Source organism: Anopheles coustani, chromosome 2 (genome assembly GCF_943734705.1).
Source record: "Anopheles coustani chromosome 2, idAnoCousDA_361_x.2, whole genome shotgun sequence".
NCBI lineage: Eukaryota > Metazoa > Arthropoda > Insecta > Diptera > Culicidae > Anopheles > Anopheles coustani.
This window is the reverse complement of record NC_071289.1, coordinates 37,108,561-37,131,539: the sequence shown is the minus strand read 5'-3', so window position 1 is coordinate 37,131,539 and position 22,979 is coordinate 37,108,561. Positions and strand designations below refer to the sequence as shown.

General features: G+C 45.4%; 1 protein-coding gene across 1 annotated transcript; it reads right to left on the bottom strand.

Annotated features, from left to right (window-relative positions):
* Window positions 1–1,248: 1,248 nt before the first annotated feature.
* Window positions 1,249–22,105, bottom strand: LOC131263255 (homeobox protein aristaless-like). The gene is made up of 4 exons (XM_058265422.1): window positions 21,822–22,105; window positions 18,221–18,266; window positions 1,793–2,055; window positions 1,249–1,708 (listed from the first exon to the last, which is right to left on the bottom strand). Exons 1-4 carry the CDS (start codon window positions 22,103–22,105, stop codon window positions 1,249–1,251), a joined length of 1,053 nt encoding a protein of 350 aa, XP_058121405.1.
* Between the last annotated feature and the right edge of the window lie 874 nt (window positions 22,106–22,979).

Here is a 22,979-nt window from a genome sequence, read left to right as displayed (position 1 = left end):
TCATTGCGGAAAACCAGAAGCTACAGATCCTCGAGCCATTGTTTTTTTAATTTTCTTATTGCTTCCAACAAAAAAAAAACATTTGTCGATCAGCAGAAAATCTTCCGCCACGACACTGTGCCCATCTCCCTCCTTATGTTTTTAAAGTCAACGATAGCCTTCGCATGGTGATAATGGTAATAATCACAACTTTGCGAATGACGGATGACGGGATCGCTCGGTCGGGACGTAATGATGATTCTGCCACGAGGTAAATGATTTTGATTAAGGTGACGACGTCGACGACGCCGTCGCGCTGGGAAGATGTTCGCGGATTTCATTCATTCTCTTTCCCGTTTGATTGGCGCCGCCCTGGAACGCTATCGACCGATGACGTGTTTTCTTTTTCCGAAAAATAAACCCCAATTCAGCTAAACTATAGCAAACACACACAAACACACTTCTCGTGCCGCATTTCAATTCGGCGCAATTTACGGCAATTTGAGCCATTCGTCATCGGATCAAAAGCGCCCTGCTTTTTTTCTTCGAAACCCTCCTCGGTGACGCTTGTCACGCTAGGTAACCGATGGCCACCGGCACGCCATGCTCCCGGTTGCAAAGGGAAATAAAAATGGCAGCCCCAGGCTGCAGGGAGGTTCGTCGCTTAGTTTCTTTTTCTTTTCGAATAATAATTACCGCCGCTTTTCACTCCGGCCCTGGCCTTGGCGAGTGAAATTTCAATGAAAACTGTCCACCCCCGGGGGCCGTACGGGGCGGGAATGAATGGATCGCAAACCGGATAAAGGGTTTAATATTCCCTTTTTCGTCGCCATTTTATGGAAACCTCCCGTGACGTGGAAAGACTTAATTTGGAACGCGTCCTTTTCGTGTGTGTGTGTGTGTTTTGTTTTTTAATTTTAATTCCGTGCGTGCTATGAAAGGCTCGCCAATTTGATTAATTGTGTGTCCTAATGATCCGTCCGTGTGGGCCGGCATTCCATTGTTGGTTGCATGTGATAACCGTCTCACGTCTTCATTGATGATGCTTTGCTTTCCGTTTGACCCGCTTGGAAGAAATGATTTACAAACTGTGAAAATCAACCTGTTTCCATTGCCATCTTAGTCTACTGAGTACGCCGCGTCGTATTGCTTTCGTGCAGTTTCGTATTGCTTCCGCTTGTGTCCTGTATGAATACGATTTAAATACAATGTTTACTGTGCTCGTCTTTGTGCGTTCGTCTCGCGACGGTTCGACCAGTCTTCCGTGACCTAGCTAAGGATATCACTGTGCCCGTTCTGGCGTAGCATCTCTAGCCGCAGCTCGTGTTCCCGTGCCTTTAATCGCAGCGCGGCTATGGACGAACTCCGGCGGTCCGCTTGTGGAGGCGAAGCCGATCCAGTCGGTGGAGGTGGTGGTGGTGGTAGGGCGGTTTGAGGAACTGGCATGACGGGTGGGAGAGCCGTCGGTGAGATGGGCGGGGAGGTCGGCGAAGGTGGAATGGCTCCTGGCGGCATGCCGGGTCCACCGGGCGTCATATAATCCGTGCCGGGTGCAGGTTTCGAGGGCATCGGGGCGGGAGGCGGTGGGGCCCGCTGGGCGGCGGAAATGTTAGCCAGCAGCGTCTGGAACGAGGCGGACGGTGTGTAGAGGGTGCCAACGCCCGGGGGAAGCAGGGGCGGCGGGGGCGCTCTGCAAAATTCGTCAACGAAAGAAGAAAACGGTGAGACGCTATTATTGGCGGGGGTGAAAATTGGTCTCCTTGGCGGTAACGGGGAAGAAGGGCACATTGCGGGGTGAGTGGGGGGTACTTACCGGTGGAACTGGTTGAAGTAGGCCGACGGCAGCACGTGACTTGCGCCAAGCGATGGGTAGCGGAACGCAGCCAGACTGGCTGCGTCGAACGGTTTGCGCAGGTTGAAGCCAAGATGGCTGAACGGGTTCGGGGGTAGCGAGGGAGCGACGACGGTGGCCGACGGAACCTGAGCCGCTCCGGCCAGGTACGGATTGTACGGATGTCCCTGCGGTCCGACCTTTTCCTGCTTGCGCCATTTCGCCCTCCGATTCTGGAACCAAACCTAATCCGAAGGAGAGATAGAGAGTGGAGAGCGGTTAAAATTGAAGGAAAATTAAATTACGGAAAATTACTACTCCTCACCGCACACACAAACACACCGAAACCATCATGGGAAAAAGATAAAACCCCGAAACGGCACGCAATTTAAGTCGAGAATCGTGCGCAACAATCGCAAACGCAGCGCCGTCGCCATTAAACGAATTATCATACAAACATTCGACAATCGGGAACCGCCTTGGCGCAGAGACACAACGCGTCGTCCCCGGGCGAGGCAAAACGTCCTTCGTGGTTTGCCGGGATGGTGAACAACCCTCCGAGAATGGGAACATTTAGCGTAATGATAATTTAATAAAAAAATCCAAAAATGGCGAAACGGCCAAAGCGTACGAAGCCCAATAAATCGCCCCGATGCAAACGTGCCACTCCGTACTTTTCAATTACTTTAATGTCCTTCCAGGAAACTGGCACGGTTCGTTTCGCGTGCTGCGTTGAGGCAACGAGCGAGTCGCGCGGTTCGATTTTTGATTGTTTTGCAGAATCATGATTTTGGTGCTTGTTTTTTTGTATTTTGGTTTTTCAACCTCCTTCGAATCGAATGAATATCAATGATCATATGCTTCGGATTCATGCAGATGGCAATTATTGTGGTGAGAGGTGCATGTGAAGGATTGATGTTGTTTTTTGAGATTTTCTTACTGGGTTTTCCAATACTTTTAGAATAATTAATCATACGCATTATGGTTTTGGCAGGAAATCAATGCAATGAAAAGCAAAGAAGTTTTTACTTTGCTAATTAAATCCACTGAAGCTAAATTTTTATAAACATACTTATCCGATGGAAAACTTTAACTTCATCTGCTCAAACTTGTCAGCTTGTTCAAAATCTTCAAAAAGTGGTTTAAACTAAAGGATTGTTTAGTTTCTGAGCACAATATTAAACTCCAATGAAAGCAATCAAGCTTTAAAATATTATTGTCTACAAAAAATAATAGATTGTGATGCTTTATTTCAACCATGAACGGGTGTAAGTGTCTATGGCTTGAAAAACTGTGAATGAAACTATTCTCAAACCCACAAGAAACTGCAGTTAACCTTTTATTATTCCTACTAGCAACGCTTTTTTCTACAATATACTTTGTTACGAAAGTGTTTATTACTGTAGTTGTTTTGAGGTCTTCTCAAACACAGCTTTGTTGTTCGTTTACCTGCGTTGATACAGATTTGAAAGATTTATTTTGATCTCAATTTCCAGGCATCAATTCCTTATTCCAAATCACTCAAACCATCTCAATTTCAAAGTCATATTTCTTAATTTTGTTCTGGAGCTGAAGTGAAAAGGGCGTTTCACATATTTTGCTGAAGATTTGACCATACATTTTTCCAAAACCAGCCTTACATAATTGAGGAGAGCTTTCGTTCCTCAGAAAGCAAAGCTGGACCGGAGGTTAAGTTAAATCTTAAATCTTCCCGCAGGTCAACAGGCCGTTCAACTACTGAGGCACCTTTCCGTAAAGATTCATGAAGATCACAATCGCTAAATCATTAACAAAGCCATTTCTTCGCCGAAGACCCGCGAGGGGGCTAGCTATCACCCTGCTGAAGTGCCGTCACGAAAGACGGTTGATACTTTGTCGACGCTGGCCGGGCTGCTCTCTCACACTTTTACGATTCATTAAACGGCGATAAAAACGTTAGCATAAGTGTCCCCCGGGCCGTGCGAGGGCTCCGTCCGAGTGGCTCGTTAACCGGAGATGACCAACAGCCAAGCGTTCGGGTCATATCTTTACTCGGTTGTTACTCCTCGGCGCGGGTAATTGAAGTTCCTTAGCATCGCAATGCCTTCCGCGGACCTGCTGGCAGCTGATTGGTGCAATTAACACACACACACACACGTAGACAAACACATCCCAGCACGGCCAATCGTGGTCCTCGGTGAGGACTCGTGGCTTCATCTTTAACGCGAGCCCTTTCCCAACGGTAGGATGGGCTGCAGCACTCCTGGCAACCGACCGGGCGAGGGTGGATCCAATTTACCACATCCTGATTTATGGCCAGTAAACACTTAAAACCAATATTATCATTATTGAATTCGCATTCACGTGTCGAACGCCGTTGTTGGTGTCTTCTTTAGCGCTTCCTTCTTCAGGGAGGCGAAAAAATGTATGCTTATTTATATGTAAACACTCCCGCAGCAAGTTAGTTCGGTGTGTTCGGCGTCGGTTTTCTCACTCGCCTCCCACGGGAATCCCTGCTCCAACCTTAACGCAACGGCGCCGAAGGGAGAGATAGCTTGGCGTTGCCGTTTTCGAATCCCATGAAGTTCCGATTTTATGCACTCGCCATTTTAAAACCGTTTCCGCCCCGAAGGTGCGAGCGTGGGCAGTCATGAAAGAGGTGCCAAACGAACAAGGAGTTTTCGCTGAAGAGGGTGAAATAAGGACGGGTGCCTTAAGGAATTGGCGTCGTTGGTTTTACTTAACAAGATTGGATAATTTTGGAAAGACGCATCAAAAATGCATGTAACTCTACGGGAGAAGTAAAAAAAAAAAATAAGCAATTGAACTGGACATTTTCGTCGGCTTAATCGGGTTGCGCAAAGGTGACACTCTAAAAAAGGAAAATAAATGTGCTCATCGGCGATAATTAGACGCGAACGAACCAATTTCCAGCACCTCAAGCTCGAAAAATTGGCACCTAACCGATGTTAAGGACCGGGATATCCCCGATAATCGGACCGCTGGCAGCTGTCTGGCCATTGCATCGTTATCGCACCTTCGGCGCATGCCGTTCTCGGCCGTCGAGCTCGATTTACGAATCAATTAATATCTCTCATACCGCTGGTTTTGTGTCGCAACGTCAAGCCCTAGATAGCGATCTAACTTTCATCGAGCGGCTGATTATCGGGTGATACTGGGAATTTTTGGTCAAGCCCAAAAAAAAAAGGAACAAATTCAGGAAAAAACACTCCAACACACTCAAGCATACACCTTTTGCGACATCGTGAACGAAACGTGCTGGTCAAAGACGACGATCTTCACCGACGTTTTTCGGGACGCGGCTTTCATTAGCAATAATTTTGTGTCTCGTTTTCGGGCCTACATATACACACACACGCACAAACGTGACCTCACTGGGTACACACAAAAAAGACCCGGACCGCAAGCAACAGGTGATTAGCGGGGTCTCCGGGTGGACGTCGTTAGGTTACGTCGAGGCTGGCCGCGTTCTAAACGATACGAACGAGCCCGACGTATGCTGGCCACTCTCGAGGGGGCCGCCCGGGGTGAATTAGATTAACAATGGCACCCTGCTGCGACCAAAACACATAATTTTTATCTCGACGATCCGCCGGAGCCGAAGGACCGGGCCGGGACGATATCCACGATTTCGATTTCTGTTTCCCCGTGATCTCCCAAAAAAAAGACGATCGAATCAATCGATGTCGGTTGTGCGCGCGTATGTGCGTTTTTCTTTCTGCGTTCCCCGTTCCCCGATGGAGGTTTCTCCCGGTCGAATAAGAAAACAGCACATACACACACACACATACGCGAGCGATCAAACGGGCTGCTCATAAATACATAATCGAAACTAATTCTCGCTCTATTCTTCCCCATTGTTTACGACGCGCAACGCGCATCCGTCGAATGATACTCTTGAGCTTGTGCTTTTTTATTCTTAATTTGTATTTACTCTTTTCGGCGGTCCTTTTGTCTTTGCGTCCCGTCGGAGGATCAGGTTGCTCAAAGCGCTGGCGGAAAAGCCACCCGCGGAAAAGCAATTACACGCCATGGCGTCCGATTAGACGGTCCGGGCTTGCGTGGCGAAGGTGACGCGGGAAGGGGAATGGCGGTAATAATGTTTCGCTACGCATGCCCGATGTACTGCCGTGGATTGATTTTAAATTATTGATCTTTTGGGGCTCCCATTTTTCTTGCCCGGGAAATTTAATCGTGTTTGGAAAAATAAAGCTGGCCCTCGGGCGCCTATTAGCGGTTTATTTGTTTATTTTCAATGTTTGTGGACTGCATTTCGTATCACAGTTTTATTGTTTTGTCTTAAAGCAAGGGTCTGCGTGTATGTATTTCATTGAAGATTGTTTGCCATGAATTGATTTTTTGATTTTTTTTGGAAAATTATGATTGCCATTTTCTGCTGCCTGTATCTTCAACCCAGCATTATTATCTTATAAATAACAAACAGCTTTCGTATTCATGGACTTTCTGCTAGAAACCATTTAAAGCAGGGGTCGGTACTCGTTTCCCAACAAGGGTCAGATGATTAAAGAGAATCCGAAAGCGCGAGCCGGATAGTTTAAACAATTGTTTAATGTTTTACTAAATATAATACTAAATCCTTTTTAATAGTGTATCTACTTTCTAAATAGTAAAGTAACATAAATAGTGATAGAAACTAAAAGATTTTAAATTTTATCTATTAACTTTTTAAAACATTTTCATTTTAATTCCTTTTTTAAATTGAGCTTGAAATTAATCATGTACACAAACTATTGTAAAATATCTTAGTTTAACTAGCGTACTCTCTGAGTAACAAAAATAGCTCAGTTTTGACAAGTTTTTAATATTGCGAGCCTTATTCGTAATGGATATAAAAATTGCATTCCTTGAATGTAGCTATTTTTTATGCAAAGTAAACGAGTTATTGCCGTCGTATTTCTGACAACGACGCTAGAATATTTTATAACGATCAATAATACAACTCGTTGAACAATCATTTTCGTATAAAGCACCATTAATTTATTACGGGCCGGATTTGATCCGCAAGCCGGACTTTGCCGACCCCTGATTTCAAGTGTGGGTGCTCACGGTGGGTTCGAAAGTCCAAAATTTCTTACTCCAAAGTTTAACAAACGGTTAATCACCGATAGCTCGCCTCAAACAGAGACCAAATCCTACTTCTGCCTGTCGTGTCATTAAAACAAATCATCTAAAGTGGATCCTTGTGCCTTGGATGTTGATAGCCTGAAATTTTGACCGCTTGCTTCACTATTTATCAACATTTCATCAGACGTCACTTTCATTCCATCAATCACCGTTCAAAAAATCCTCTCTCTCGCGCGGAACTCACCGCATCTAAACATCGATCAAAACGTTCGCTTAGAAACGGAGTCCGTCGTGAGACGATAAGATCGGTTGTTCGGTTTCAGCTGACCTCGCCAGATTTGCCTCCCGGACCGTGTCGTGTGATTCGTTTATTTAACCAAATGCTAATCTGTCAGCGCCACTCAGGGCTCCCAAAGGGAAAGCCCGGGGCTCCCGCGCGACCCGGTTTATTCCGGCGGGAGTCAGTGTGCATGATGCCCAATCGGCTCCTTCCGATACCGATATCCCGCGTGTTTCGCCAATGAGAAAGCGAAGGAAGTGGTGTTCCTGGGGAGGACGAGTGGGAAATAATGATATAAATTTGATTATAACCTCGCCCGGCTTCCCTTGGGTGGTCCCGGGGTAAAAAAAACGGACAGTTTAAATGTGGTAAGTAACTCGGCCCATCGGCTCTCGGCCTGCCTGCGCGTTTTGACATCCTCCGTTCGGGAAGTGCTATTGTAGATTGGCTACGGTTTTCCACCACCATAGAACGGTTGGGTCGATCGCGATCGTGCATCGTGTTTACCACAAGAAGCGAACTCCTCGCAACCACGCGGGTACGTTTCAATAACTCGTTTATGTCACTGTCTGTATCGGTTGGTTTTGCGGGACTACGCTTTTGACCAAGCAGTAAGTCTTCCCACCCGCTGTGCTTTCGGTTTAAGCAAACCTCGTCTGGAAATGACGTTGGGTTTTCTCCCCTCAGAGACAGAACTACTGCTTGTTTTAGTAATGCAAGACGATTCATATCACGAGCAAACATGAAACATTAGTAATGAAACCATTAACGCAAGCCTTAACCATAACGAGATGATGAAAAAATGTAAGTCACTGGTCAAAAGGCGCGTCCTGTCAAAACGTGTTGCAAATCCGAAGCGCAAGGCTGTCACTTTGACTGGAAGTTCAACTGTTATTCTACTGATCTTTACTTTTACTACTCTGAAGAATATGTGTAGTTGGTTGTTTTTTTCTTAAATTGCCTAAATAAACTTTTACACACATCAAATAACAAAAGTTATACTCGAGCGAGAGCCAAAGCCGAACCCGAAAGATGCAACCCATAACGATCGTAAAAGTTGGCGTCCTTTCCGCTGTGTCATTAAAATAATGAAGCAGTTCAGATACGGTGCATCGGGCTGTGGCCAGCGAATTATTTGATTGCATGCGGGCGTTCGTAGGAATGTCGGGCCAACTTCCTTCGGGACGATCGGATCGTGCTGCGATCGAAATGGCACGTTTGTGAGAGTCAAGAAGTAAAAGGAAAAAAAAACCACTCAACTCAAAAACGACACGACGACTGCTCGTTTTGATTGTTTTCCGCCAGAATGCGACTTAAAAATAAAATCGAAATGATTCCCCGTCCCCGTGGGCCATCAACGCTTGTGTTACTTTTTTGCTGTTGTGTACAAGTTGTATTTTTTTGTTGCTGTTCGCATGCCTCAAAGAGACAAACGCCACCCGACAGCGTCTCCCGGCGACGAAGACATCCCGGCAGACATATAATTTAGTATTATTAGATTAGACCGTAATTAATGAGTGATAATGTTACCACCTACGTGATTTCCGGTCCGGGCGCGCAGGAATGTTTGCCCTCCGGGCCGGCGTTCGGTTAGGTTTGGGGCGAGTAATTAGTAGGAAGCCGCGGGTTGCTGATGGCACGGGATTTGGCGTTCGGAGATCGGTCTGTGACGCGTCAGAAAACGGCGGGTTCATTTGGGCAACGCAAAAGGGAAGTAAAATGCACCCCCAGGGCCAGAAGTTGAGGACTACCAACTGATGGACTTGATCCACGTGATGGATTGTTCTGGATTTCGAGGTCGAATTTCGTCAGGATGATTTTTTACATTTGGAACAATTTACGAGGGCCAAGAGCTTTGAATAGAATAAATATATTTGGAGGATATTTTCATTTTTTTTTAAATCCCTTTCGAGTAGCAGAATAAAACATTTTTGTTGAAACATCATCAAAAACACAATTTTCGTACGACTACTTCTCAACATGTCTTTGTAGCAAACTGATAAAAAGTTTTTTCATGAAAAATGAGAAATCACTTCGAGAATCGATGTCTGGCTAAATCAAATCTTCGAGACATGTTAAGTCCTGGTCTTCATTATCTTCATCAAAGAGATAGGGTAATTGGATTATGTCAAACAATACACCATGACTAAATGGAAGATTTTCAAGTTTTCCTAACTGGCTGCCTATTTGAGAATATTTCTGACGCAATTAATTTAAACGTTAACGTTTTAAATCATTAAAAAATTAATACAAATTTTTAATCCTTTGCGATGTATTAAATAATGTCTTTAATGAAACAAGAAATGAAAGTAAATACCCAATGTTATTCGAATTCGACGATCTGCATTGGAATTATTTATGTTAAAAGATAAATAAAATCACAAAGTACTCAGTATATGATCTAAAACTCGTTACATTTTAAGGACGAAATATTGGATTGGTACCATTTTTAAATATTCTTGCTATACGCTTCAAAAGGTTCATCCTTCAATTTTCCACATTTTGCACGGGTTTGTTTGATTGAAACGCTTGCCCATCCGGGCTGACAGGCGAACACCCGATCGGTCACAATAAACGGCTCATCGGCCCATAAAACCCACCCGTAAACCGTGTCGAAACCACACCGTGGAAGCGCTCGAGTGGCTCGTGTCACCGATAAACGTGTTTAGTGTCATCTTATCGAACATCCAAATCTTGTCGTGTGGTTCGTAGAATCTCGGCCGAGGCAGTCGCCGCCGACTCCCGGGCCACTGGCAAGGTGGCGCCGGGCCTTTCAGAAACTCGGTCCGAAAACGGACAAGCAAAGGAAATTATAAAACAATCCACCGTCCGCGCAGGCGCAGCCACCACCGTTCTACTCCTGTCCTTCGAAACGCGGCTCGATTCTGTCCTTTATTTTATCCGCTTTGCTTCCATCTTTACTCGTCCGTCGCGACTGTGTCCGCTTCTTTCGCCCGGGCACTTCACCTGTCCGCTGCCGGTCGCGTATCGGTTTCCGAAACTGCTGTACAATTTGTTCCCGACGCAGCCCCCCCCACCCCCCATCTCCTACCGCTGCCCACGCTTTGTTCCGGAAGATTTGTCCGAGCAGACCCGCACCTTCCGTCGGAGGAAATCCCTCCCGTCCTCGAGTCGAACGCCTCGCTCGTACCGTGGGATTTTTTGTCTGTGGCCATAGAAAGACCTTCAGCATCCTTCAGCAACACTTACGGGCCCACTTACTCACACATACACACCCGGCTGCCAGCACCAGCGAGTGGTAGGACTTAGGCGTGGAATGGCAGCACGATTGGATGATGATCATGTTTTCCGACGATGATTATTAGCTTTCCGTGGACGAAAGGGACATTTCCTGCGACCGTTCGGGGCGCCTCGGGAGTCGGCCCAGCGCTTGTCGCATCTTTTCCGCTCCGTATAATTTACCAATATTTAATTAATGTTGGTTATATTAAGTACATTCCGTGGCGATTGGAGGGAGGATTCGTTCGATTTGGAACGGTGTTGCGTTCACGGTGAGATGAGAAAAAGAGGAAAGAAGAATGTTGAAGGCGAAGAACAAAAAGTATGCTTGGACTAGGCTTTTTATTATGACAGTCTGATTTCTTTATTTTCAAGCGGAAAGAAACCCAAAGCTTTGCTATCAGGAGCTTCTAAAGTAGAAAGTGAAGGAAAGAGGAGATCACGCGTGTGTCATGTTGCGCTAGTTTATAGAAGCTTTTAATTCGACGGTATTATGTACGGTAATCTTTCAAAAAACCAGAGAATTCGCAAATCAAAGACCGGTGAGATGGCTCCCGGCATTCCAGCGTTATCTTAAATACTCTGACGCCATTCGCTGTCTGCTGCGACGGTCGCAAAGGAAACCCCCTTATACGGACTCCTTCTTCTTTATAGAAACCCCGCATGGCCAGAAGCATCTCCGAGAAGCCGGTGGCGCGGAGAAGGTAAAAAAGTAATTAAATTTTTAGTTTTTGATAAATGTTCAAAAACCCGCACGGCTCGTTGGGGGTTACATTTTGTTTGTGGCCATTCGTTTCCGAGCTGAATTTACATTTCGCCGCGTATTCCGCGTACGAAATGCAGAGCTGACGGCGTTCCGGGTGCGTTCTGACAGCTGATATGCAGTTGATACGCAAGGCGTCGCGCGGGAGCTCCAGGCCAAGGGTAGCACAAGGAAGAAGAACCACTCGGGGAGTTGACGAGCCGTCGAAAGAAAACCCGCGCCCGGCGAAGATGTGCCGTCGGCACAAAGAAGCGGCGCTGAGTGCGAGGACGGCGCGGAACGGATTATCGTTAATTAAATATGCAAATATTTGACCCTCGCCAGATTAAATTAAGAGCATCAGTGCCGCTCCCCGCTCGCCGGCCGGGTTCGGGCAAAGACAAAAGCCAAAAACCACAATGCCGCCGCCAAATTTGATTGCGCACCCTCGCGGTGAACCACCGCACAGTCATCTCCTGCACGTTCCCCTCGTCCCATTCGGGCAGGGGTCTGGACCAATCGATTAGGAACGAAATTTATATGAACGACGGTAATTAAACTGTCAAAATAATTTAGAAAATTAATCAAAAAAACTGAAACGAAAAATTAGGTCCAGGCCATCCGCACCGCCATGGTACCGAACACATTGGTCACCTTTTTTTTTGTGTTCGCCGGCCTCCCACCGGGCTCGCGGCCCATCCGCTAGGGGATGAGGGTGAGAAAAATGAGTGGAAAAATTGGTCACAATCATTTGCTCACGCCACGCGGTTGTCCGAAATGGAGAGTGGAGAAGCGCAACGGAGCGAAATTAAAAAATACAAGAACTCTGGTTCCGTTTTGAGTTCGTTTTTTGTTTTGCCCTCGGTCCGAAAAATCCGAAACTCGGCGAATTGTGGAAGGAAAATGGAGGTGGAGAATAAACTATCTTTTTCATGGACCAACGTGGAGAAGTAATGGATGCCGGTGGTCATTTATTTTTCACCGGGGTGTTAACCGTCCGAAATGTGAGCGTATTTTGAGCGGTTTTGCAGTGCCGAAAGTGACCGCGTGTCCTGGTCCTGGTTAGTGCGTCGATAATGTTGCTGGACGAAGGCAGAAAGCCCCCTAACGAATAGCCTTAAATCCTATTACGGGTCCCCGGTCCAAGAGCGACCTTTATGAAAACCCGATGATGCCGACCGGCGATCGGATGAAATTGCGGTGACAAATGGGAGATTAACGAGCAGCTTCCTCCCGAGCAGCGAGCCAGCGTTGAAAGGCTTAAGACGACGATGTTCCACCGCCACTCAAAAGCCTTTCGGACCGTTTGCTCATCAAACGACTTAAGTGGGCGATGAGCGAGAAGCGTTCTGGAGGGGTTTTTTTTTCTTAAGGCATTAGGAAATCAAATAAGTGGACTTCATTAGATGCGATTAGTGGTGTTTAAACAGCCTCTTTCACTGCGTTATTTATCATCGTTACGTAACTAAACATTCTGTAGGGCCATATGACTCCGCAAAAGAAACTGAAACCCCCCCCAACCGGGTACCGTTAGACAAATTGAATTGACCATTTATAAAACAACAGATGCAAAAGAAGGTACGTTTCATTCGGGGAGTGAAATAAAATAAAAAAAGACTCAACCTGAGGCAAAAAAAAACACAAAGGCACTGCCACAAACGGTTCTGCCGGAAATACACGTACGCAAAATAGCACAAACCCCCATGTGGCGTCACCGTGCCGAAGGTCACGACTTCCGCCCTAAGAATTGGAGAAGCGAGAAGCTCGAATGAATCGTCTCCAGCGAGTTCGTATGGTTTTATTTATTTTCCCTTGTTTCCGCTATCAAGTTGCTCTGTCCAAAACACCGCAGCATAACCCACACGTAGGTTCTTCCAAACACACACACAAGAAAAAAACATGGGACCGTTGAGCCCCAAATTGGTAGTGTTCCGTTGATGCGTCACAAAACAAAACCCATTTGCATCGGAATCGAATCAATCAAATGTTCTGCATCATTTCCCGGCTTAATGTGATATGATTATTGCTGCGTCCATGCGTCACTGACCGGGCTTCCTTTATTTGCGAGTGTCTGTGTGTAGCGGAGGGATACATTCAGACCATTCCCATTGTGTTGGGTGGGATCTGCAATGCGTTCGAAAATGTTGCGAACGCCACCAACCCCGAACGCTGGTAACGAGAATCGAACGGAGTTTAATTAAATTGCGTTGCATCTTACGCAACCGAATGTCCTTCAATTAAATTCATTAGCGATCGTCGGTAAAAGTCATCCGCCTTGCAGAAAAAGTTGTCCTTAAAAAATGGCCCAATTTTGAATGCGGTTCCGTTCGCTCGCTGCGCCGGAGATCATCACCGATTCATTCAGCCTCCGAACAGTCGAAACGGACGTAGAAAACGACTCCGGAATTACAGGACTCCCGAACTGAGCATCCGCTGATATGGGCTTTTACCGGACCCATTTACGATGAAACTGTTTGATTTCCAGCAAACTTATCATTTCCAATTCGATCAATAATTGAACGATTCCCAGCTCGACTGTTTCGACGCTGGAGAACATCGTTTGTAGTTTTACTTTCAGCGCTCCCTTCCCTCGCAGGATAAATGAAACGTTTAGATATTTGAATCGCAAGGCTTACTTTCGATCCCCCCTATTTCCCCCTTCCATCTCTGCCAGGCGAAAGCAAACGAATCCAAATTAAAGATAAACATTAACATATCGCCCAATCACACTCTCTCTAGCCAATTTAGGCGATGCCATTTGATATCCCACCTTGAGCAAGCGCGCTGGCAGCCGGAGCGTCCGAGAGCAGCCCTATCGTTAAATGATTGTGTATGATTATATGCAATAAAATTAATTAGCAAACTACGGCGCATCGCAAAGCGGAGCGATAAAGGTGCGCGGAATGGTGTGGAACATAAATGCAACCGTGGGCCACCGGTCCGTGGTATGAATTTATGCAAATATCACGATCGGTACACGGGAAGCAGGATTTCCACACACACAGAAACGGACTCGAATTCTGCGAAGCACCGCAATGATATGCCCTCGGGATAAGTTCGTGAGAATTGATAATAACGAGATCCGTCGCAGATCGGGACCCGGTCCTCGAATGGCCACCGAAATCAAGCGCTCCGGTTGAAAGCCCGAAACTGCTACCGGGGGTTTTCCCCTCGGGTTTCGCGATTCTCCTCCACCCACCGAAAACGCTCCCAAGTCGCGTCCTTTGCGCGATCGATTACAGGGATTTGTCTAATAGAAAAATCGTGATTGTTCCCGTAACGGGCTGTAAATTGTTATGGTATGGGGCAACGTGGCCGCCGGGATTTTCCCGCTTCGCGTCGGGAAAATGGACGAATCGTGAAATTGATAGTTAACCCGGGCGCAGGTGATGAGTGGGTTGTTGAACGTTGTATTTCACAGCCCATAATGGCATAGGAATTTATTAGGCACGCCGTTTTCCCTTTTCGGAAGCTTTTAGGGATAATTGAGGTTGTTTCTTATAACTTTGAAACTGAGATAGTTTTCTTAGAGATACAAAAACACAAAAACGTTATGGCGACATCGAGACAGAAAAATTTCCCAGTTCGAATATGCTTTATTTATCTTTGCCAAATGTGTTATTTTTTCATAGATTTGGGTTTCATCTTTACGCTTGTGAGTTCGAATCCATATTGTTATAGATGACATGATTGTTTATAAGTAAATATAATTTTGTTTGCTTATTTTGTTTGCATATCCAAGGAGTCCAAATATTTCTTAAATTTTTCTCCTAAACCACTCATGCTGGGAAAAAAATCATCCATTTTGTCTTTATGCTACCAATTTGTAATGCACTTTAGTGAAAATAAAGTAATAGAGAAGTTTGTTTAATGTTGTGTCCTAACATTAAAATTAAGCATTCAATTATATTTTTGTATAATTATAGAAGTTTGAATAAAACCACAAGTTAAACCTCAGAAACTATGGTAAGAGATAAAGTTATGCATTTGGGGGGAATATTGTTCAACTTTGAAAACAAGTGCGTTATGTCAAAATTTTGTTAAACAAAATCATGCATTCCCTATTACATCATTCTTCCAACCTCATATAGCAAAGGAATGTGTAATTCTCTTCAATAAACATACAAATGTCTTGTTCAAATTCTCGTTTTCCTCTATATAACAATGGATCTTTGTTCATTTTTCATATTCATAAGAGTACGTTACATTGTGCTTCATAAATGTAATTTAGTTTAGCAAGAGTCGGTTTCTACCATTCATGTTTCCGATGAGCTCCCTTTCCTGTCAATGTATTCCCTTTTCCTGTCAGAATGTTTTCTCTTTTCCGTTCATCATGGGCCTAAAAAAACGAAAACCTACATGGTGAGGTTCATCATCGCTTTGATATGTTTCGTTTACTTAATGGACGTTAATTTCTAGCCCGGCAAGGACCCCGAAACCAGCCAGGATCTAGAGAAACAAGGCCCTAGAAGCTCGGTACTTTCCCACTTCCCGTTATCGTTATCCTGCGTCCTGCTAGATCGGCCAATTATCCTTAATTTCAATGGCCTAATTTACCATCCCCAGTACCGGCCCCGGTGTGTTTGTCTTGGTGCGCCTCGAAGGTCACCCGCGCACCGTCGGCTCATATCTATTTGCATAAATTAGGGCCCCGTGCGATAAAAGGGAAACTAAAATTCAATTAGGCCATTCGCTAGGATACGCTCGGAGGTCCTACGTGTCGATCGCAATGGCCGCTCGGCTTCGCGGTGTTCGTGCACGCGGGCGGGGCAAGGTGTAAAATCATCGTCATAAAAAACAACTAATTAAAGCAATAAATTTCCGGGCCACCACTGACTTGCCCTCCCTCACCAGTTGCCAGGTTGGTTGCTACCAGTCACGACCAGGCGAATACATCAACTGCCACCGAGTGACCGATTCCCATTAGACGCGACATTATATCCATTAAATTTCCTCACACTGCATGCGATCGTAGGAGAAAAAAATACACACACACACTTACACACATTAGGGTGGAAAAACCGGTCGCACCGGAGCGGCAAACCAGCCCGCGTCGGTAATCGCAGGTGACATTGCTTCAATTTAGTTCGTAATTAAATCAATCTAAATTTATCGCCGGGTCCTGGCACTCCCTTTGGCTTTGGCCGGTTTGGGGCGTCCGATGGAGTCGAGCAATTATGAACCAATCATCGTTTTTTTTTCTTCTCCTCGAGCCGCCGCCGCAGCCGGGTTGTAATTCATGGTGGATTTCCTCCATCACGCTAATGGAGCAGTCGATGGCACCAATCTCGCCCAACACGAACCGACGAACGGTGCTTTACGTCCGAGGCCCTATTTATGCGTCTGATTAAACATTGATCGTACTCGATGACAGCTCTATTCCACCGGGCCGCGTGGTAGTGCCGTTTTCCTTTCTCCACAGAAAAGGGGGGTGCGACTTTTGTGCGATCGAGGTACAAGGGACAGGAAAGAGAAAACCGAAGCCGGGCTGCCAATCCGCGGTGGCCTATGCTGGCTTTCCGTCCGCCTATGCGTTGGCCATGTTGTTGTGGCTCGTCGCACTATGGTTTCACTCCACCCATCGGGCGCAGTCTCGGGGAGGGGAAAACTCATAAATGCACCCACTCCCGAGAGAGGCCGTGGCCCAAAGCCTTCCCTTTTTGCATAGGCCACGCGCGCCGTTCGGTTTGTCCCTTTCTGGCCTTCTGTGTTTCGTTTCAACTCTCGTCCATCGAAAAAAAACGCTCGTACGCAAACATGCATACATGCTCCCCCGTTCAACGGCAACCGGCAGCATAATAAATATGCTAATGAATGTGTTTATGCGTCCGTCAGGCCCGCTCGGGATACCCGGGTTTGGGGGAATGGGGGTTTGCTGCACGGAAGGTGGACGTGGCCGGGAACGATAATCTGTTTGTTTAACCGCTCTGCTTTTGGAGTTTTCCTTCGTGCTTTACCGGTAAAGCTCCATGACAAGTTTAGTGAAGTTTGATCAGAGCAAACTTTTGTTGTACTTAAGAAACTGTAAGTTTATATGAGACGATTGATTTGGAAAACATCATTATTTACAAATGTTTTTTGTATTGCTGCTAAAACATTTTGAATTGTGAATTATTGAAAAAGTGGTTTTTCATTTTTTTTATCGACATAAGAACCCTCAAGGTTTGATTAAAATTTTGATTACTTCATGCATGCGACTTGATATTGCAAGCTATTCCCCATCTAATTGTATATACTTTACGCTAATTGAGTTCAATCTGTCAACAACTTCAATGCGTTTCCTTGACTTGAAATTTCTTTGACCCGGAAATGTAGTTAACCATTTTTTCCAGATGGAGTGGGGTTTAGACGTATGTCACACGCTCGGGAAATTGCTTCAATCAAATGTAGCAAAGTTAAAGCATAATTAGTCTAACTAAGCACGGAACTTTGTTATTGCCTGCCTCCCTTTACACACACACACACACACACACACACATCATCATTTAACGCCAATTAGATTCAGCAAAGTTTACCGCCGGGATGCATAATGGAAAGAAACGAAACTGAATCCAGTTGAACCACCCCTAATAAATTAGATGCCGATCCACACCGAGGTTTACGAATGCAAGAAAGTGAAGCCTTCCAAACATACAGACGTAAGAAAACTCGAGGCGAACTAATTTAATTTGTTTCCCTTTTAACAAGCCAATATATTGGTAGGAAAGTTGTGTACTAATGACGTTGCGTGATTCATTTCCTATTTCGTTTTTCTCTTTCACTTCCGCCATAGGAGTTCTATGTCAGGCTGACGAATGTCTCTGCTGCGTCTCGATTGGAGCATAGAAGTAGGAGAAAATAAAAATGAAACCCCAACACCATTTGCTCCGGGGTTCGGCATGCCATATTTGATTTTTTTTTTCACCCCGCACAACACGAAACCCAACCCGAAACCAAACGGGAAAGGGTCGCTTCTGTATGGGAAAAACTCCCATCTCCTGTGCGTTTGCCGTTTCATTCTTCCCATTTCCACTTCCTAGAACGTGCGCAATGAAACGTAATGGTAGACGTCATTATAACTCACCTGTATCCGAGCCTCGGTTAGTCCTATTTTCATCGCTAGCTCTTCCCTGGAAAAACAAAATGTTAAATTATATTAATGCTTTTTCGCCAGACACACACACACACACACACACACACACACACACACTGCGGACAAAGGGGCGAACAAGTTCACGCGACGTAAACGGTTGGGAAAACATAATTGTCTGCATTCAGTACGAATGGCGGAAATTTTTTCGAGCGGCACCTCGTTCGTTAACTATTTGTTTTAAAATGTTTCGCTGCCTTAACTACTTATTAATAAATCGTACTTCGAAATTAAAACCCATCAACACACTCGCCATGCTGTAGTGTTACAGGAAACAAATTCCTTTTCGAACAGCAGTCACTTCCTGTGCATTCCCGGGCAAAACCGTCGCACCGGGTGACGCGATCGATAAGCGATGCGAGTAATTAAATTTTAATCAATATGCAAATTGCATTATGTTTTATGCTAATGCTCTCCCGGGGGGTATGTGCTGCACACGTTTTGCGCGTGTTTGTAAGCGACCGCTAATTGACGTTCACCTTTGGCCGGGTCGCGCTAAATGGCACACAAAGCACAACGCGCTCGTGGTGGTCGCGAAAATGTCGAGTGCTTGTGTTTGGCCCTTTTGAAAAGGAAAATAATTCCTCCAGACGTCACTACGACGGAACACAAAATAAAAAGGATCCTCTTGATGCGAACGGCATCTTGATCCCGGGGCGTTTCCTGGTGACATTGTACCGCGGTTGTGTTTTGGTCGGTAAAGCAGGCTGATTATCGATAAGCCTATGTTTATTTAACGTGTTAGTGACCTTTTGCTGGAGCTCGAGATCCGAGAATCCGTCAGTCAAGCTCTCGTCAAGCGTTATGATTAATTATGAATACCACCGGCGTGAGCCCGGCTAATGAGTTCGTTGACCATGTAAAACTACTCCCCATTCCTCACACCCAACATCTCTCACGCGAGAAAGACATACAGTTTGTACCAGACCGCACCGACCGCCTGTCCTGGTTTAAGTGTTGCTCTGTTGGATGAATATAATTTTATAGTTTCACATTTGTACTTTTGTGAACAACGTACCGAACCATGTTTGTTCGTACCATACCATCTCGGATGCTAAACATCTTCCAATAAAACATGCGCCGGTAGTTAAAAGTCGGGTAAATAAATTAAATAATTTACCCCGTGTGCCCGAGCACTGGCATTACGGTTGCGCCACGTTAATGAACGTCAAAATGTCATCCGCGTTTAAAGTAGTTCTCGATTACGGACGTTTTTCTATACCGTATAAATATATATTTTTGTGCGCCCGAGCGGAAAGCATATTATCAGCGAGTATTAAACAAAAACAAAACAACGACAACAACATGTTGAAGTAATTGCACATCAAACCGCGAACTTCCGCGCCGGCGCGGGGGATATGATTTGGTAATTCATGTTAATTAAAATGTATGTACATTTTAATTTCGCGTGCCCGGGCGACATCGGCGAACATCGGATCTGGAAGCGGAAAAAGTATGGGCAAGGGGTGGGTAGAAAGAATGAAGACTCGATCCCACGAAATGATACAGTTTTTATCGGTCTATGGTATGGAAGAGGGTTTGTACTGAACAGCAGATGCAGTAAAAGCAACTGTTCCGAGCCGGTTGCTGGCTGTGGTAAAATGTCTTCCAAACGCGGCTTCATCGTGACCGCGGTGTGCTGGCAGGGGGTGGAGGGAGTATTGCTGCACGAAAGCGCCACATCATGTTTACACTTTTCCGAGCGGACTCATAGAGCGCGAAGGGCGGGGGCGAAGGAAGATGGAAAGCGGTGAGATAGGTGGCGCATAATTTGGTGCATTTCGCACCCGAGCATGAAATTATAATGCCATGCAAAACTTTTAACTCTCCACCTTCCCCTGGCCTTCCCGAAATGGTGCAGTGTGGCTCTGTCATTACTGTTAGTGAACTTCCACGATGGCAGCCGAGCACGACACGTCGGGGAGCGGGGCTCCCCTCCCATTCGGTTCGATTGACACGACGACGAAACTCTCCGGCCAAAGTGTTGGTGGTTATGTTGCGGGTAATGAAATGTTGATTAAATAATTGGCGTGGTCAAGCGGCGGCGGCGGCGGAGGCGGCGGCGGTGGCTGCAAATATGCTCCTTCAGCCGGCAACACTCTCGGCTGCAACTATTTGTTTAGTGCAGCGACAATAATTGTGGCAATTACACCGTTACACACCGGAGCGCTTTGCGGATCGAGCCGCGATCGTATGGCAAGCCATTTCAAACTTGTTGCGAGCCGAGAGCTTATCTTGACAGTGAGTGCAACTACATACAAGGTTGCAGCCATGGCAAAGGGGTGTTTTTCCATATGATGGAGTATGAATTCGGTGAATGGCACTCGAAAACGTCTAATCTGGTTTCAACATTTTTGACACACCGAGATAAAAGGTACAAAGTTGCTAGCTGAGGCCATTTAAGCGACGAGAACAGATTTTGAGTTTCTTTGCTCTCTTTCGCATAGAATCTATCTTTTCTACCCTTTTTCCACACATGATTTGAGTTTTATACGTTTGCTTCTACTGTTTAGAACGTGTTTATTGTAAGTTTGTTCAATTATTTACCTTTTTTCAAATGTATTCAAATAATATGTTCAATTCAGAACTGTATCATTTCGATCTTAATATACCCTTTTGAATTCACATGTCCTGCTTCAATCCTTATGCATTCAATTCTCTTTCAATATTGAAATTGAAAAAATAACTAAACTTAGAGCAAATTTGTTTCTCATTCACTTCCTTTATACTTTACACTAAAATTAGATGCAAAACTAATGGACTGTAGCTTACAGAACTTATCCTTCTTGTTGATTGATCTATAAAAAAAGATCGATACTAAAGATTCCTTCCACCCCAGTTTGTAAAAGTAATTTCACCTGGCTGTAATAATTTGTTTAAAACACAATTATTTCCTAACTTGAATACGTAACACTTCTTCAAAACCAATTGATTATGAAATGTTTAACCATTTATGAGCCATTTTTTATTACTGGAATCCTTTTCTCCATGTTTTCAGAGTGGTTATAAAAAAAGTTATTTAAACAGAAACAGTAAGATTCGGCGAACTGAGTTTTGTAGTTGTGTGCATCCACGTCAGAGATATCACATTGGAGAACGAAATAAAATGAGGATTGTTTTGCTTCATGCAGCCCTCTGTTGTTTGCATTTATTTTTATTTGTTTTTGAGGTATTTCTCGTAATTGTTTGCAGCCCCATAAATTGAATTCACTTTTCGGTAGGTTAATCAATCGTATTCTTTTTGTACCGAATCAAAATGGATAATTCTGGAGTACATTTAGTTGATTCAAAATATGTTTACCCTCTTCTTTCTTATATGTTAAGGTTATTATATGGTTCTTTGGTTATATAAATGGGAGAAGAGATTTAGTCAAAAACCACTACAGTTTGTTCGACTATCGGTAGCATTCAATTGAGATTGAAGTTCCCTGATTGAGTCCCTACTCCGCGAATTCGTTAATTTTCTCTTGCTCACAGTAACAGAGCTCGAGTAGAAATCAACCCCCTCAAAGGAGCACGCCGACGCTGAACCTACCTGGTAAAGACATCCGGATAGTGCGTCCGGGAGAACGCCTTCTCGAGCTCCTCGAGCTGGAAGCTGGTGAAGGTCGTCCGGTAGCGGCGCTGCTTCCGCTTCGGCGCGAAGTCATCCCCGCCGTCGTCGCTGTGCGGGTCGGAGTGCGGGCTGTTCGGGTCGCCGCCGCTGCTGCCCATCAGCTGGCCGGTGCTGGATGCGCGCTCGTGCGGGCTGCCCTGTGGAGGCCGCGCCTCGTGCGGTCCGATGTCCTCCGGCAACTTGCCCTCGTCCGATATGCCCATTGGTCGACTGGGCTGCTCTAGGTTGGCGAGCCGTGCGATGTTGTAAATTTTGAACCGGTCTTACGCTCCTTCGCCCTCAAACCTTCACCCTTGCGTGCGTGCGTGCGTGTTGCGCCTCTGTCTCTCCGCTTTATCCGCCCCTTTCCGAGGCTCGCACGACACCTGGCTTTCTCGGGTGGGTGTGTTGTTCAGTTAAAGAAGTGAAAGGGGAGAAGCTGATGCTGCTTGGTCCTTTTCTCTGCAAGAAAATAAAAGAAAATAACACCAGATTAAAACACCAACCGAGCTGAACCAATGCTTTGTGCACGCACACTTACACTACCCGTACCGAAAAAAGGAGGCCGCCGAAAAGGGAAGCCAAGAATAATAGGTATTAATTTTAATAAATTTAATCAAATGATGCAAAACTTCATTTACAAGATAAACGATTGCTTTTTGCCAATTTATCGACGCATGGGAGATTGCATTTCCCTTTCGCACAACCCCTTCTTCTCCGGGGGACTCCTTCAAGCTCTCTAAGTGTACTAAATTGCAGCCCATATCCGGATATTTACTCCACCAACAAGAACCCCCTCCCGGACCCCCAGGAGCCACATGATTTTAAACCTGTGTGTGCGCGATATTTTTCATCCTTTGCTTTAATGTTTCGTTTTCTTTTGTTCCTGGTCTGAGGCCTCGTGGCTTTTCCCACTCGGAAGCCGAATCATTTATCACACTTTAAGTGGAGAAAAATGGTTCACGAAAAAAAAAATAAAAAAAAGTGAGAGAAAACGCTCCTAGCGTGTTTAGCCATTTGAATTTTGAATTTTTTTGACTAAACCATCGTTTAGTAGTGGTTTAACCTAACTGGCCGATCGTTGCACTGAAGTAAAAT